This window comes from Moschus berezovskii, chromosome 15 (genome assembly GCF_049115385.1).
Source record: "Moschus berezovskii isolate FMDL1 chromosome 15, NW_MosBer_1.0, whole genome shotgun sequence".
Taxonomy (NCBI): Eukaryota; Metazoa; Chordata; class Mammalia; order Artiodactyla; family Moschidae; genus Moschus; species Moschus berezovskii.
The window spans coordinates 6775001-6791506 of NC_142474.1; the positions used below are offsets into that span (position 1 = coordinate 6775001).

General features: G+C 53.5%; 1 protein-coding gene across 1 annotated transcript in view; it reads left to right on the plus strand.

The window, feature by feature from the left end:
• The window catches only part of PREX1 (phosphatidylinositol-3,4,5-trisphosphate dependent Rac exchange factor 1), a 181275-nt gene that overhangs the window by 135198 nt on the left and 29571 nt on the right, over positions 1 to 16506 (plus strand). The window contains exons 11-16 of the mRNA XM_055438670.2: positions 269 to 369; positions 792 to 895; positions 1039 to 1088; positions 3198 to 3273; positions 10520 to 10592; positions 14920 to 15062. Of these exons, the coding sequence (XP_055294645.2) occupies positions 269 to 369; positions 792 to 895; positions 1039 to 1088; positions 3198 to 3273; positions 10520 to 10592; positions 14920 to 15062 (547 nt within the window). The remainder of the gene's footprint in view (positions 1 to 268; positions 370 to 791; positions 896 to 1038; positions 1089 to 3197; positions 3274 to 10519; positions 10593 to 14919; positions 15063 to 16506) is intronic.

Below are 16506 nucleotides of genomic sequence, written 5' to 3' on the forward strand. Positions count from 1 at the left end.
CCTGGAGAAGGGAAAGGCTACCCACTCCAGTATTCTGGCCTGGAGAATTCCATGGGGCCACAAAGAGTCGGACACGATGGAGCGACTTCCACGTTCACTTTCACTTTTCAGCAGGAACCCCGGGCCTGTGGGGTCCTGAGCTCTGCTTCCCCATAGGCAGTTCTGGCTGTCATTCCTGAGAGTGGGTGGGATCAGGCCAGTTCAGTGCTGGCAGCTATGGTCCCAGGATGGGGGTGGCCCTCTCAATTGCATCTTATATTTCTGGCAGTGAGTTTGTTGCCTGGCTCCTAGAAATTGGTGAAATCAGCAAGACGGAAGAAGGTGTGAACCTGGGCCAGGCCTTGCTGGAGAATGGTATTATCCACCATGGTGAGTGGGGCCTGGGCATGGGGGCTGAGGGGTAGGCAGGTCAGACCTCAGCCGTTGTGTGCGGAACCAACCCAGAGGCCGTTTCTACTCTGCTGTGCGGCTGCCTGTTCCTGGGCACAGAATGGCCCTGGGGACGTGGCTGCCCGTATAAAACTGCTCACAGGGTTGGAAGATCCAGCACTGACTCGGGGCACCCACAAGCAAGGTGGCCTCGTAAAGTTACGGGCGGGGAGGAGACTTTTCTCTCTGTCCCTGCAAAAAAAACAAGAACTGTTGAAGTTTTAGTAGTTGGAGCGTGGGCAGGGGGTTTGGTGAACTTGCACTTGGCATGGAGCCTGGCTGGATGGAGGGTGAGGATGGTGGTGTGGGATGGGAGGGGCCGGGGGTCTGCACTCGGCCTCACCAGCCCTGGGTCCTTCCAGTCTCTGACAAGCACCAGTTCAAGAACGAGCAGGTGATGTACCGCTTCCGCTATGATGACGGCACCTACAAGGCCCGGAGCGAGCTGGAGGACATCATGTCCAAGGTGCGGATGCTCTGCCCTGACCCCCAGTCTGGACCCCACTGCCCCCACCGGCCCCCCTGCTCCCCACACCCTCCTATCGGCCGGGATTTGCAGTCCCCCGGAGAGTGTGGCCCGATCCCAGACTCCCCCTTTTTCTCTTTCAGGGTGTGAGGCTTTACTGCCGTCTCCACAGCCTTTACACCCCTGTGATCAAGTAAGTCACTCTCTGCAAGCTTCACCTCTGCCTCTTCTCAGCTGTGTGGCCTTAGGCCAGTAACTTAACCTCTCTGAACCTCGGTCTCCTTCTCCATCCAATGGGACTCATAACTGCACCTCCCCTGTAGGTTTGTCATGGGGGTCAAGTGAGTTAATCTACTGGGAAACGCTGCAGCATGGTGGTGAAGGGTGTTAGTTTTGGGGTCAGACAGGCTGAGTTTGGATCTCAGCCTGCGAGCTGGTTAGCAGCTATTTCCCTCTGTGGAATGGGGATAATAATAGGACCCACCCCAGGGCCTTTGCACTTGTTGTCCTCTCTGCCTAGGATGTTCTTTCCCTATGTATCTGCTCCCTTCCTTCCTTCAAATGTCTCCAAGTCAGAGGGGCCTTCCTGACCACCTTTCTAAAGTATCACGTCTGGAACATACCAGCAACACACTTCACTTTGGTTTTCTTCTTGAAGCTTGTCAGTGGCTGACATGCTCTATATTTACTTCTTGGTCTGTCTACTGTCTTGTCTTCCCTCACTGAACTGTACACTCACCAAAGGCAGGGAATTTGCTCACCACTGTGTCCCCAGACCCTCAGCAGCACCCAAAGAAGCGCTGGCCAGTAGAACTTCCCGCATTGGTAGAAGTGCTCTGTACCTGTGCTATCCAAGACAGCGGCCACTAGTCACACGTACTTTCACAGTCTTGAGACTGAAGAGTGTAATCCGAACTCTGATGTAACATTAATTGGAAAACAGCCACATTCTGGAGAGTGCCGATTTGGGGCAAAGGAGCCCTCAGTAAATGTTTGTTGACTGGTGGTTGAAAGGTAAATAGTTTCTTTTGCCTCTGTGTCTGCATCTGTGGAATGGGCATAAGCATAGCTCACACCCCTGGGGCTGTCATGAGGAGTGAATCTGAGTGGCGCCCGGCACACGGTGAGGGCTGTATCAGTGCCCACGATTTGTGGTTGTCTTTACTGTGAAGCTTATGGTTGTGGATGAAGGGCCCGGGAGGGTGATGTGATCCTTACCGGCCTCTGCCCGCTGTCCTGACAGCTCTTGTCCCCTCTCAGGAGTGGAGGGGAAGGGTCTTCTCCCTTTGGAGGTAAGGCGCAGGGAGCCCCATTGTGCAGGCCCAGAAGGCAGGTGGGGCCGGCCCGGTCCAGCTCAGGCCTCACAGGAGGGGGCCCCTCTGTCCGCCCCTGGAGGAGGAAGTGGCCGGGCCCGCGGCAGGTCCTGCTTACTGCACACACGCCCTGCCGGGCCCCCAGCTCCCGAGAAGAGCTCCCCCGACCTGCCTTCCTAAGGCCCGAGAGGGCTGGCTGCAGAAACCCTTTTGCGTCGGCCTCAGAAGCTGAGCAGTTGTTGTGGTTTGGCTGCAAGATCCGCACAACCCTTCGTACCACAACTTGGCAGGAATTAGATGCTCCACAGGCCAGAGCGAAGAACCAGGACCGCCACAGGCCCCTGCCCTCTGCTTGGTCCTGACTGCCTACTCCAGCCCCTGGAGAGATGTTTCCACGTCGACATAGTTTTGTTACCTTTAGAGGCAAGGATGTCAACAATGAAATGAAAGAAAAAAAGGGAAGAACTGAAAGTTTCTCTCGCTACCCAAGAGTAAATCAGGTCTCAGGTCTCCGCAGGCTCAGCGTTTTTGACATCTTGGGCTGGATCTTCTTTGTCTGGGAGCTGTTCTGGGCAGTTTTGAGTGCTTAGCAGCATCTGGTTTCTACCTGCAGATGCTGATGGTACCTCTGGTCCCCCCGACCCCGGTCAGATCATGACAGCCAAAAATGTCACCAGACACAGCCCAGGATTCCTCGGGGGGGCACAGTCGTCCCTGCTGGAGAACCCCAGGCTGGGGAGAGTTCCCAGAGCATTAGAGCCGCCTGAGGATGGGGTCCTGGGTTGGGATAGACCTGCCCTAGGTGACGCTGTGAGTGAGGGATGGGTCTGGCCGGACTCCCTGCCTGGTGGTTACCCTGGTCCCCTGGCCTCTGACCCGTGGCTGGAGAATCTGGAAGTCCTTGGACCCCGAGAGCTTTGAGCAGGGACTTCGGGACTGTTTCCCTTCCATCCTACCTGATTGGCTCATGGCCGGCTTCCTCTCCACAGGGATCGCGATTACCACCTGAAGACGTACAAGTCCGTGCTGCCTGGGAGCAAGCTGGTGGACTGGCTGCTGGCCCAGGTGAGAGCTCCCCTGAGCGGGTGTGACCCGGGGCTGAGGGGCTGACCAGGATGTGGCACTTTGAGGTTTAAAAAGCTTTTATTTTAAATTTTATTGATTGATTTGGCTGCACTGGGTCTTAGTTGAGGCATGCAGGGTCTTTAGTTGCAGCCTGTGGGATCTAGTTCCCAGACCAGGGATCGAACCTGGGCCCCCTGCGTTGGGAGTGTGGAGTCTTAGCTACGGGACCACCTAGGAAGTCCCTAAAATTTTGTTTTAAAATTATTATTATTATTTTCCTGTCCAACTATCTTTTTATTTTTTAAAACATCAATCTATTTTAATTGGAGGCTAATTAGTTTACAGTACTGTGGAGGTTTTGGGCATACATTGACATGAATCAGCCACAGGTATACATGTGTCCCCTCATCCTGAACCCCCCTTCCATAAAATTGTTTTTTTAAATTGTGGTAAAATACACATAATATGGGCTTCCACATGGCGCAGTGGTAAAGAACCCGCCTGCCAAAACAGGAGACTTGGGTTTGATTCCTGGGTTGGGAAGATCCCATGGAGGAGTAAATGGCAACCCACTCCAGTATTCTTGCCTGGGAAATCTCATAGACAGAGGAGCCTGGTGGGCTATAGCCCATGGGGTCACGAAGAGTCAGACACGACTGAGCACATCGGCAAACACATAAGGTAACATTTACCGTCTTAACCATTTTGAAGTGTACAGTCCAGTAGCCTTAAGTCCATTATTACACAACCATCACCACTGTCCACTTCCAGGGCTTTTTCCTTCTTGCAAAACTGAAACTCTGTTCCCGTTAAACAGTAGCGTCCTGTTACTCCCCCACTGCCGGCTCCTGGCAGCCACCCTTCCGCTTTCTTGAGTTGGCCTGCTCAGGGAGACGCGTGTAAGGGGGCCAGGCAGTGTTCGTGCTTCTGTGTCAGGCTTGTTTCACTCCGCATAAGGTCTTCAGGGTTTGTCCACTTGTAGTCTGTGTCAGAATTCCCTTCCTTTTAAAGGCTGAATAATATTCTGTTGGGTGGATAGAGCACATTTTAGCTGTCAGTCAAGGGACAGTGGGGTGACTGCCACCTTGAGGCTTTCTCTTTTAAACATGAGATGATCCCAGGCCAACTGGGACAAGCTGGTTCCATTCTGGCACCAAACTGGAGCCTCCAGGTGGAGGCTTGCCAGGTTTTTCGCTTCACACAGGCCCCCAGTGAGCAGGGGCTGGACAGAGTCTTGGAAACATCTATGAGCTGCTTTTGCTGCAGCTTCCTCAAGGCGATTGTTCTGTGGAGGCGCTGTGAACCCTCCCACCTGCCCGTCTCTTACGGTTGCTAGCTCCTGTTCACAGCATGCTTATTCTGGGCCAGGGCCCGTGGGCTTTCATGCATTGTCTCACTGAGTCCTCCACCCCATTTACAGATGGGGAGCTGGGGTCCAGAGAGACCAAGTGCCTAGTCCAAGGGCACCCAGCCTGGCAGCAGCGTGACTAGAACTGGGTGGGCTCATCTTATCCCCTCATGCCTCGGTTCTGTAGACTTTTCAGGGAGCCTGCAAGAGCTTTCATTCATAGTTTCTAACAGGAGTGCACTGGCTCCAAAGACAAGGAGACGACTGTGAGATTGAAATGGATACATGTTTAAACTTTTATAGAGTGCAGCTCTATGGCAGCCTCATTACTTGTTAAGTTTCCCATTCATAGAAACTTCATTCCATTCAAAAACAATTTACTGCCTGGATTTTCTCTTGCCGAACAAATTCCTGATGATTGCCTAGAAGTCAGAGCCAATCTATGTAAAGTAAAGCCTTCTTGGCATCAAATAACTTCAAAAGCAAGCTTAGAAAATGCCTTGAAAAAACGTTTTCAAACCCCTAAAATGTATTTAATGTAGGATGTGAGTGCATTTTAAAATATGTTTGCTGGGATGTGGGACCCTAAAACGTGGGAGGTCTTAAAATGACCTTGGATTTTAATTTATAGAGTTGCATGGCTCAGAAGCACAGAGCTGCTAACCACTGTACTACACCACTCCCTCCTTAGGATCCCCAGAAGCCAGCCCAGAGCGTGTGCTTTATCTAGCATGGCCTCTTGGGAGGGCTTGGGCCACTGTAGGGCTCTCAGCACAGATGGGACAGCAGCTGATTTTGATGGGATAAGATCTTTGTGCTGTCGGAGGATGAGGCTGGCAATAGACCGGTGAGGAGGCAGATTCAGAACTACAGGCAGGGGAGCACGAGAACTCTCCGGAGAACAGTGTGGCCTCAGGGGAGGCGGGAAACGTGGTCAGGTTTTGGATTTTTTTGAAGGTAGACCTAACAGAGTCTGCTGTTGGATGGCTGGATTGTGGGCGGCCGTTGAGAGAGGAGTCTTGAAGAACTCCAAGGTCCTTGACCAAGCCAGGGAGGCTCAGGGCTGTGACCTGGAGTACTCCAGCAAGGAGGAGGACTAGCCGGAGCAGCTGCCTCTGCTGGTTTCTCTTTGTGATTGATGTCAGGCACCACGGGACCTGCTCTTGGCCAGTGCTGTCAGATTAGCTGTGATCCCGGCTGAAGGCCCCCTGGAATAGCCCGAGTCGTTGTCAGTGGGTCCTGAGAATGCCCCACCCCATCCCCCAGCATCCTGTCGCAGAGGAGGCAAGGGGAGGATGGTGGAGTAAAGTTTGCGGCTGACCCTCTGTCCGCTTCAGCAAGCCTCCCATTGATTGGCCTGGTCTGAGGACACAGGGAGGCTAATCGGAGTTGACATAGGATGGCTTTCACGAGATTGACCAAAAGATAGCTGGCATCTGGCTCCAGGTCGCGGAAAGGGGAGGACGGTATGCATGTGGGTCTCTCTGTGTGAGAGGTTGGTAATGAGGATGTGAACTTGATGACTGGTTATGGCAAGTCATGATTAGAATCTTCTCCACCTCATACCTTGACAGGAAGGTCAAAAAGAAAACATATAATTGTGTCATTCAGGAGGGTTATTTTGCTTTGAACACCTCTTCATTTCTAACTTCTAGGTCATTCTGCTCCTTGAAACAAAATGTTGGTTGAAACCTCCTTGATCAGCTAGAAATGCTTGTGGCTGCACATAATAAGAAACTTGACTTATACAGTAAAGGCATTTTTTTTGTTGTTGTTCATGTAACTAGACATCCAGAGCTCATGATCCTAGAGCTCAGCAATGCCATTTACACCCAGGCTGTTTCCATCTTTTTGTTCTACCGCCTTGCCCGCTGCCTCATTGTCATAAGACGGCTGCCACAGCTCCAGGTATCGCATCCATATAGACCTATGGCCAAAGGCAGGCAGCAGGGACAGGTGAAGAGAGCTTTCTCACTCTGTTTATTGGGGGAGGAAACTTCCTCCAGTCCTCTCCCTTCCCAAGTGGTCTTCCTCTTGGTCTCATGGCCTGGTGGGTCCCACATATACCCCTAAACCACTCCCTGGGTAAGACAACAAGGATTGCTGAGGGTGGCTTAGAATTCCTCAGAATTCATTCCTTGAGGCTCCCTACCAACTCCTTGGATGATTCAGAGTTCTTTTAGCTCTGAGAATGAGGGAGGTATTAGTCCTTTGATTGACAAGCTACATATTGCATCAGTTCTGATCTCTGTGTATTATCTCATTTAATCTTCAGAAAAAATTGTTATCCCCATTTTACTGATGAAGGAACTGAGGCTCAGGTTTTATAACTTGTCTCAGGACACACAGAAAGATTGTGTGTGTGTGTGACAGGGGCTTTCATGATGCCTTGGTAGTCAATAATAATCATAGAGATAGTAGTAATACCCTTCTCTATTGATTATAACCTGTACTGTGGAATCTGAGCAGGGAACACCACTGAGGGGTGGCAGAGGCCTTGGAAAGTCAAGGGCAAATCCAGGGATCAAAAAAATACAAACGAGGACGTGAAGCTCGGCGAGGTTAAGGATTTGCCCACCGTCACGGCTTGGCCAATCAGGGGTTTGAACGCGGGGACTCCAGCTTCAGGTTTGCTCTCTTCCCGTCTCTGCTTGCGGTTTTTGGTCCGTGTTGCCTGGGCTCCAGGACACCCTGGGCTGTGGCCGTCAAAAGGAGAATGGGGGTCAATGGGTGGAACAGGCGAGAGCAGGACCGGCCAGGAGCCAGGTCCTGTGGGGAGGCTGGCACCTGCTAGCCCCTGTGCCAGCTCTGCAGAAGTGTGCCCGAGTGCCCGCCATGCCTACCCCACGGCCAGGCTGATGGTGATGCTGACGGAGGCGGGGGTTCCAGCGCCCGGGGACTGGGGCAGCGGGGCTTGGATGGGAGCAGGCAAAGGGTGGTCTGGCAGCTCGAGGCACCAGCCTAGAGGAAACAGGATAAACAAGGACAGGACAGGAGCCCTGGCCACAACCCTGGGCAGTTCTCCTCCCCTATTGGAGCCTCAGTTTCCCTGTTTGTAACTTGGAGGGCAGATCCGGCTGTGAGAGGATTCCATTCTCAAGCTGTGACCTTGGGCCAGTGCCACATCTGTCTGTCTGTCCCTCAATGTCTTCATCTGCCAAACAAGGTTAATAAGAGCAGCTGCCCCTGGGTTGACCCTCAAGGCTGTTAGCGTGGCTGGAGCCCCCAGCCAAGGGGCTGGTGGGCCATTCAGGGGGCAGGGGGACGCCGGCGGTGGAGTTGATTACACTGTGGGGAGGAAATGGGGGCTTGTGACTTTCCATTTCCCCACAACTGGTGGGATGTGGGCAGGGGCTTACTCTTCAGGTGGGGGGTGCACCCAGGGTTGGTGTGTTTCAGTCCTGAGCAGAGGATCCATCCCGCTGCTGTTCTCACTTTGGGAGCTGCCCCGTGGGTTATCCCAGGGCCCTCTGGGGAGGAGATGGGAGGGGATAGGCTGGGAGCCCAGGCTGTGAGAGCTTCAGAGAGCCAGGTGGGCTCCAGATGTCAGCCCGGGACCCCCGCCCCCACCCTGGGCTACCGTGTCCCCACCCCGGGCCCACCCCCCACCCCCACCCCGGGCCTGCCCGCCCAGAAGGCGGGAGGCTGTGGCTATGGATGCGGCCTCTTGGATGGATGGCAGCCCCCCACTCCGGGCAAGGCTCAGAGCCTGCTGGTCCTCTCACCGCCAGCCCCGGGTCCCACAGGACAGATTTGTCATCCATGAGTCAGCCTGGGGCAGCGTAACAACGAGGCCAGTGGCTGCCCCAGGCTCTGCTCTGGGGCCTGCAGCTCTGAATTCATTTCTCCTTTAGCTGAGGAATTCCCTGCCCAGCCACTCCGCTGCTGGCTGGGGTCTCTGAGGGGTGCGTGGGATACACTCAAAGTGCAGGCCTCTGGCCTGGCGGTTTCAGGGGCCTCTTGAGAGTTCTCACTCGGGCAGTTGTTTGAATAAGAGGCTGTAGGCCCTGTGACCCTCTGAATGGAGCTGAAGCTCGTTGACCTGGCTGCACGCTCCTGCATGAGTTAGACCTTGCTCATCACGTCTCTATCCAATCAGCAGGTATTTACCAAGCACCTGCCGTGTGCCAGGCTCTGTTCTAAGCCCTTCGAATTCAGCAGGGAACACGAAGAGCAAAGGCGCTTTCCCTGCGGAGCCGACCTTCACCGCACCCTGCCCTCGCTGGCCATGCTGTCTTCTGTGCTGCTGACCCCGTCCACCTCTGGACCTCTGTCCCTGCTCTTTCCTTTGCCTGTCACTCCCCCCATGTATGCACAGTTCACATACTTTGCCTGGATATACTGAGATTGTTTGGGTTGCAAGAAGCAGAAACAGAATCTAGCTAATTTAAGGAATATAAAAAAGAGATGGTGACTTACTGGGAAGGCCATGGAGCACCCACAGAGTCTGGAGAGACCCTGGAGCCAGGCCTTAAAAGGAGCCGACACCAGGAAACTCCCAGCTCCTCAGGAGCAGGCGCGGTGGGGCACTGTCGCCAGGGCACACTCTAAGGCAGGATTGGCTCCAGCTGCTCCCTGCCTTGGGTTCCTCTGCTCAGGGATCATGCTCTGGGGTGGGAGGCATTGCACTGGCCTTGCCTGGAGTCCGTGCCCTCAACCTGGCCAGGGTTTGGTGGTAGCAAGCCTGGAGGGACCTTCCCCTCATGGCAGCATTCCACATGGGAGAGTTGGCCCTGAAGGCGGGCCCAGCAGGGGCCCAGCACACTGGCCACACCCTTTCGGGTTGGTTGTCACTTCCTCCAGGAAGTCTGAGATGAGCCAGACCCCCTATTTAGGAGTATTTTCAGTTGTAAGAACAGAAAACGCAACTGAATACTGGCCTAAGCAAATGACTTGCTGCACATCAGTAGCACTGTATATCAAGAACCTTCTGTCCTTCGCTCCACCATCCTCAGCAGTCTGCCACCTTGATCATGACATGGCCCTACAGTCCCTGCATCACTTCTTCATGTAATTTTATCCCAGGCAGGGAGGGGTGCTGTTGCTTTTCCGTTTTTTTAGGGAGGAAGATATTTTCCAGAATCGCCTGGTAGGCTTCCCCAGATGTCTCACTGGCTATAGCCAGGTTAGTTAGGAGTTGAACTTGATTTCTTAATATCAGAGAGCCAACTACAGAGGCTGAAACCAGTTAGAGGTTTGGTTTTCTTTAGTACTAGAGAAGGCTGAAGGTTGGTGAGACAGAGCTGCTGGGACAATCTCATGATTTCTTTGAGGACTGCCCTCTCCATTTCCTTTTGCTCTGCTTTGCTTGCTGCTCTGCTTAGTACGTTTCTATTTTCCAGATCACATTGTGATATAAGATGGCTGCAGGAGCTCCAGCCATCACATCTGTGTTCCAGGCAGGCAGGAGGAAGAGACACAAAAGGCCAGGAATAAAGTGTTTTTCCAGAGCTCCCTATCAGTGATTTCTGCTTGTGTTTCATTGGCCACTACTGGCTATAGTGGAGGCTGGGATCTGAGGTTATCTAGATAGAGGCACTGCCATCTATAACAGTGAGGGTTTCAGTACCAGGGCTGGATGGGGCGGGGGAGGGTTGTTGCTGGGCAACCAACAGTGTCTGCCACATAAAATCTCCATTTGTCTTTTTGTGGTGTTTATCGCGTGATACTCCATGCATTTGTCACATTTAAATAACATACAATTGTATACTTTTCTGGTTTGGGAGTTGTAAATAGCAATCACAGACATGGTTGGCGGTGCCACAGTAAATAAGACAGCGGCACATCCCTGCCCTCGTGGAGTCTCCCTTCCTGGGGTGGCAGTGGGCTCTTTCTCCACCTGGCTCAGCCCCTTGGGCCAGGTCCACCTAACACCTTCCCCTTCTTGTTCTGTTCCAGGGTGATTGCCAGACACGTGAGGAGGCGGTGGCGCTTGGCGTGGGCCTGTGTAACAATGGTTTCATGCATCATGGTAATCCAGCCCTCTGCTCAGCCCAGCCTCCCCAGGGGGTGGGGTTGGGTGGGGTGGGGGTCTGTCCTGAGACCGAATTGCTGGCAGGGACCCTGGTCCCTGGTGCATGTTTCAGCGAGGGGAAACAGGCCCAGAGACAGCAAGTGGTAGGCTGGTGACTGCCCAGTGAGGCAGTGGGTGTGGGCCTATGGACTGCTGTGGCTTTGGGCTAGCTTGTGCATTCCCCTCCTCCTCCACCCCCAGTTCTGATGGGGAGCCCACTTCAGGTGTCCCGTGGGGACCCAGGTGGCTGGTCAAATTCATAGGCTTCCCAAGCCTTTACTTCTGGATGGGAGATGGCCTACCAAGGTGGGCAGCGAGGCTGGGTGAGGTGCCCTGGTCCGTGGGCCTCCTGGGAGTGGAGGAGAGGGGTCCGTGGGGACAGAGGATGGCTGGGCTGTGAGTGTGAGAGGGAGGAAGCCAGGCGGGGCCTTGCCCCTCAGACACGTCCCTCCTCCTCCTGCAGGGAGAAGCATGTCGGAGGGGAGGCGCGTGGACAGTGTGAGATGGTCCTGGGGAGGGAGAAATGGTTCCACTGACACCGCTTTCAGATAACAGAGAGATTATACCCTGGGCCCGGCCTCTCCTAAGAACTCTGCATGTAGTGATTAGTTTAATCCTTGTGCTGGTCCTTTGATGTTGGTATGGAAAACATCCCCGTGTATAAACGAGGACCAGAAGCCCAGGCAGTTAGGACACTTGTGTAAGGAGGGGCTGGGGTTTGGACCCAGGCAGGTTGGCATTACAGGCCACCAGTGAACTCTGTGGCTGGGGGAGCCCCCAAGTTCCCACTTTTTTAGGATGAGTGGACTTTTAACCCTGCCCCCCACCCCCGCCCCCGGCAAAGAACCTTTCTCTGGTTTCCAGAACAGCCTCAGGGCCTTGTCACGTGCAGTGTCCCCTCATCCAGGGGCCCCTCCCTCCCTGCCTGACTTATCAGTGTTTCTGCTCAGTTCTGGCCTCTCCAGTGAGGCCTCCTGACCAGCTCGGAGAGGTCCTCTCCTGCCTCCCCCTCTGGACCAGCTCAATTCACTTTTCTTCCCGGGACTTCCCTGTCCCTGGGAGGCTGAGTCCACACCTGCCCTCTGTCTTTGTTCATCCATAGCGTGTCTTTTGCCTGTGGGCACCGTGCTAGGCTCTGGGGACCAGAGGTGAACAAGAAATACAAGTCCTGCCCTTGTGTGTGTGCGTGTGTGTGAGTCACACAACCGTGAAATATGCTGAAGCCACGCTGGGCGGAGGAGCAGCCAGAAATCCTCCCAGCGCCTGCTCTGTGCAGCAGCCCAGAGGTTGGCAAACTGCCTGTAGATGGCCAGACAGTAAACGTCTCAGTTCTTGCAGGCCGCACGGTCTCTGCCACAGCCCAGCTCTGCCCCTGTAGTCTGAGAGCAGCTACAGGGGATGCATGAACAAGTGTGTGTGACATTTAGCCAATAAAACTTTATTTAGAAAAACAAACCGGGGGCCACAGCTTTCTACACTTGGTCCAGGAGCTGGATTTGCTGTCCCTTTGCCCTGTGAGGTGAAAGGCCATCAGGTTTGGCCCCTGCCTTGGAGCCAGCAGGCCTGGTTCTGGGCCCGACTCAGCTTGCTGACAGCAAAGCCCTCTCCTCTCAGCCTCAGTTTCCCCATCTCTCCCTCCCCGTCTGAGCTCAGCATTCTGACAGCTCTGGGGCATTGGGACTTACTCCACAGCTGAGAGGGGCAGGTCGGGCCCAGGCGGGGCAGCCCGGGTCATTCCCGAAACCCAGTCTGTTCCCTGCAGGGATCTCTCCGAGCCCCATCCCTCCCTCCTGTCAGCTGGACGGAACCTCTCATTTGTGGGTGAGAGTAATTAGGGGTCCACCCCAGTGGCTATTTCGGGAAGGCGGCTGTCTGAGGACCTTCTGCTTGGGGTGACCCCAGGCAGCACCAACACCCTTGGGGGCGCCCAGGGAGAGAAATTGCAGGGTGCCGCCCTCGGTCCCCTCTGCCTGCCACGAACTCCAGTCCAGGCTAAAAGTGGAAAGGGCTTATCCTAGGGTGGCGGCTGCTGCAAAACGCAGGCTAGGATGCCCGGTGGAGGGCGTGGTGGGGCCTGCCTGGTGCTTCCCAGGGTATCTGGCCAGGGCTTGCGGGGCCCTGGGGTGTCCCTGGGGAGGGGCCCAGAGGCAGTGGTCCAGCCCCCTCGCTGTAGGTGCAGACAAGGAAACTGAGGCTCGTGATTTAATCTTTGAGGCCGCTTGGGGATGTTGGTTGTTACCCCTACAGAGGAGGAAACTGAGGCTCAGAGAGGCTAAACGGCCTTGAGGTTGGGGGCGGGGGAAACTGACCAAGGCTTTCAGCGATGGTCTGTGCCCACGTCTCATGAAGCCTGGCCAGTGGCCTTGACTGGAAGTTGGGAGTGGTCAGCCCTCACCTGGCCGAGCTTCTGGACTCCGGGGTTCCAGCTGTTTCCCCAGATAATTTTCAGCTGAGACACAAGACACAGCGCGGTGCCTCCTCCTCCCTCTCCTGGAGACTTGTAGCCTCCTGTTTACAGTGGAGGGGAAGCCAGCCGGCCTCCTGGGGCCTGGCTTCCAGCTCTGGGGAAAGCAGCAATTTGAGTGTCTGTTCTCTCCAAGGAGGTAATAGAGGTGGCCTGAGAGCCGTGCTCACAGACAGCTAGCTGTCCCGGGAAGGGAAGGAGGCAGAAAGGAAGGCCTCTTGATGCTTTTCATGTTGTCAGAGGCCTTCAGGGAGGCCTGAAGCTAAGGCAGCATTTTGTCCGTCTTTCCCGGGCCCACTGACCTCACCCCCTTATGGAATTTGTCCCTGTGCCCATCTGTCAGGCCAGGCTGGGCAGTATGATTAAGAGGAGAAGCCTGGGCTCTGTGACTTTGGACAGTTTATTTAGCTCCTCTGGGCCTTAGTCTTCCTGTCTTTAAAAGGGGTACAGCAGGTCTTCCTTTGTCTGCAGAGTAAATGGTCTTAAGCTATATTCCTGGTGTGCTCTGCACTAGAAGGTATTTAGTTAAATTGTAATCCACAGGGCCCATATCACATGCTGATTGTTACCAGGTTTCTTTTCTGTTTTTGTTTTAATATTTTTCGGTCACACAGCATATGGGATCTTAGTTCCCTGACCGGGGATCAAACTCACATCCCCTGCAGTGGAAGCACAGAGTCTTAACCACTGGACTGCCAGGGAAGCCCCTGTTACTCGTTCTTTTTACTTACTTTTCTGCTTAGTCTTAGAGGTCTGAAGACTTTTTCTGTAAGGACCCGGATAGTACCTGTCTCAGGTTTTGTGGAATGTACAGTCTTTTGCAGTTATTTAACTTTGTTACTGTGACCCCAGAGCAGCCCCAGACAATATATAAATAAATGGGTGTGACTGTGTTCCAATAAAACTTTATAAAAAGCAGGAGCGAGCCACATTTGGCCCACAGAGGCTGAGTGTACCATTCCCTGGTCTACAGGGTCTCACTGTGGTCTGTTTCTGATTATTAGTGAGGGTGAGTTCCTTTCCATGTCCTTGGCACTCACCATTCTCTTAGGTTTTCCCATTTGTTAATTACCTATTTATATCCTTTACCCATTTATGAGTTCCCCAGCTTTCTCTAGTTGATTTGTTGGAGTTTCCTGTATATTCTAGAGATTTCTCCTTTGTTGATCTTAGACCATATGGTTAATTTTGAATCTGTGGCCTGCCTATGGCCTTGCTATTGAATGGAGGAATTTAATTTTATCATACTGCTTTTGGGGGGGGGGGGCTTGTTTATGAACTCCTTTGCTGTTTTAAGACAAAGACACTTACCTACATTTTGTTTGGTGAGCTTTAGTTTTCCTGTTCTTATTTAGGTCTTTGATTCAACAGGAGTTTATTGTTATATATGGTGTGAGGTAGGGATCTGATTTTATTTTTTTCCTGTAAGTGAATCAATTTTCCCTGTACCATCTGTGGAATACTCCACGTGGTTGTTTGTCATCCATCATAAGCTAAGTTCCCATAAAACAGTGTCCTCTTATGTGATAGCTATTCTCTTTCACTGGTTCTTTATTTCTGCTGTGGTTCTGCAGCTTTGTACCTTACATGGCTTTGTAACATGCCTTCATATGAGTTCAGAATTTTCATGAGAGTCAGAAAGCCAGGCTCTTATGTGAACTATCCTAATATGTTAGTTTTGGCACAGGACTTTACTTACTAGAACACCATGTTGGCCAACCCAAGATTGTCCAGGGGCTGGTCCTGGGCCGTGGCTGCCGGTTGGCAGATACCACTGAAAGCTCCCCATGTGAGCCTGACCCCGTGTCTGTGGGTTTGCAGTGCTGGAGAAGAGCGAGTTCAAGGATGAGTCCCAGTACTTCCGCTTCCACGCAGACGAGGAGATGGAGGGAACCAGCTGCAAGAACAAACAGCTTCGCAATGACTTCAAACTGGTAGAGAACATTCTGGCCAAGCGCCTGCTGGTAGGAACAGAGCTGAGCTCTCTGCATTTTCCTTCCCAGACCTGCCTGCAGGCCTGGGAACTGGGCAACCTTCAGGTTGTGGCTGGAGAAGTTGGGCTCACCTTGGGGCGCCCAGAAGTAAGGGGGGATTTTAGGCGGTGGCTGGCAACACCGCCCAGACGCCAGGCTACTTTCCTGGCCAGACCACCCTCCTGACAGATGAGACTACGCACACTGGGCTCCCTTTCTTTTTCTTCCCCTCTCCTCTTGTCCACCCCACCTCCAGCCTAGCCTTTGCAGGGAGGATGGCCTCCTGAAATGACCCCTCTCACACCAAAGCCTTGGGTCTTCTGGGCCGGCACCCTTGTTCAGTTGCTGCAACTAGCCTTGCAGTTAAGCTAGGACATTTACCAGCCTGGTCAGGTATTTCACCAGCCTAGCCCATCCTGTTTCTGTGCCTCCTGGTGAGCCGCAGCCTCCACCTTGAGGCCTGGCCCACAGCAGGAAACCGGGAGAGGGGCTCGGAGAGGTTGGGTCTCTTGGCATAAGCCGCAGTTGGGGCTGAAGCCCGCCTGACGTGCAGGCGGCTCTGTTCATGTCTCTCCTATCGTGTGTAAGCGGGCTGCTGTTCCAGTTCCCATTTCTCCCGCCACAGAGCCCTCAAGTGCTCCACCCCACACTTGGGACAAAACCCTCCTGCCTCTTTTTCTTCCACTCCTGTGTTCTCCCTTTCCTTGCCACACCTAGCCCAGACACTCAGATCTTCCGTCTTCCCCTCCAGTACTCTGGGGCCTGACTCAGGGCCCTGGCACCTGCTGTACCCTCTGCCCGGAGCACTTCTCTTCACTCTTCATAAACTTCTGTTCCTCGTTTCATTCAGATCTTAGCGCAGATATCCCCTCCCCTGGCCCTGCTTCTGTGCTGCGTTCTAGCCCTTTAAGTGCTTTATTTTTTAATTCAAAGTACATACACCCCCTGGGCACCACATTCTGTATTTCTTTGTTTGTTTGCAGTCTGTCTCTCCCACTAGACAATCAGCTATACACGAGGGCAGGAACCGTTTGTCTTGTTTGGTGCTATTTCCAGAACAGTGAAGTACCTGGCCCATATAATAGGCAGCAGCTCAGCAAAATATGTACTGAGAGAATAAATGCATTTCCCTATATCCCACCCCCCGCCCAAACCTCCCAACCTTCTTGTCGTCCTGAGATGGGGAGGGACGGCTCCTCTCTAAACCACCTTCCTGTCCCTAAATTCTTGGTGGCAGGACACTTTGGGGTCTGATTTATTTCATTAAGGCTGTAAGTTGTTATTGAGCACCTGCAGTATGACAGCAGATGGGGAGACAGTGGAGCATAATAAATAAGGAGGCTCTGTCCTCAGGTTGGGAGGAGGAAAGGGGAGACAGCCCAAGAAAGCTAAATGAATACGTGGTCACCCCACTCCCCGCCCCACCCTAAGAAGA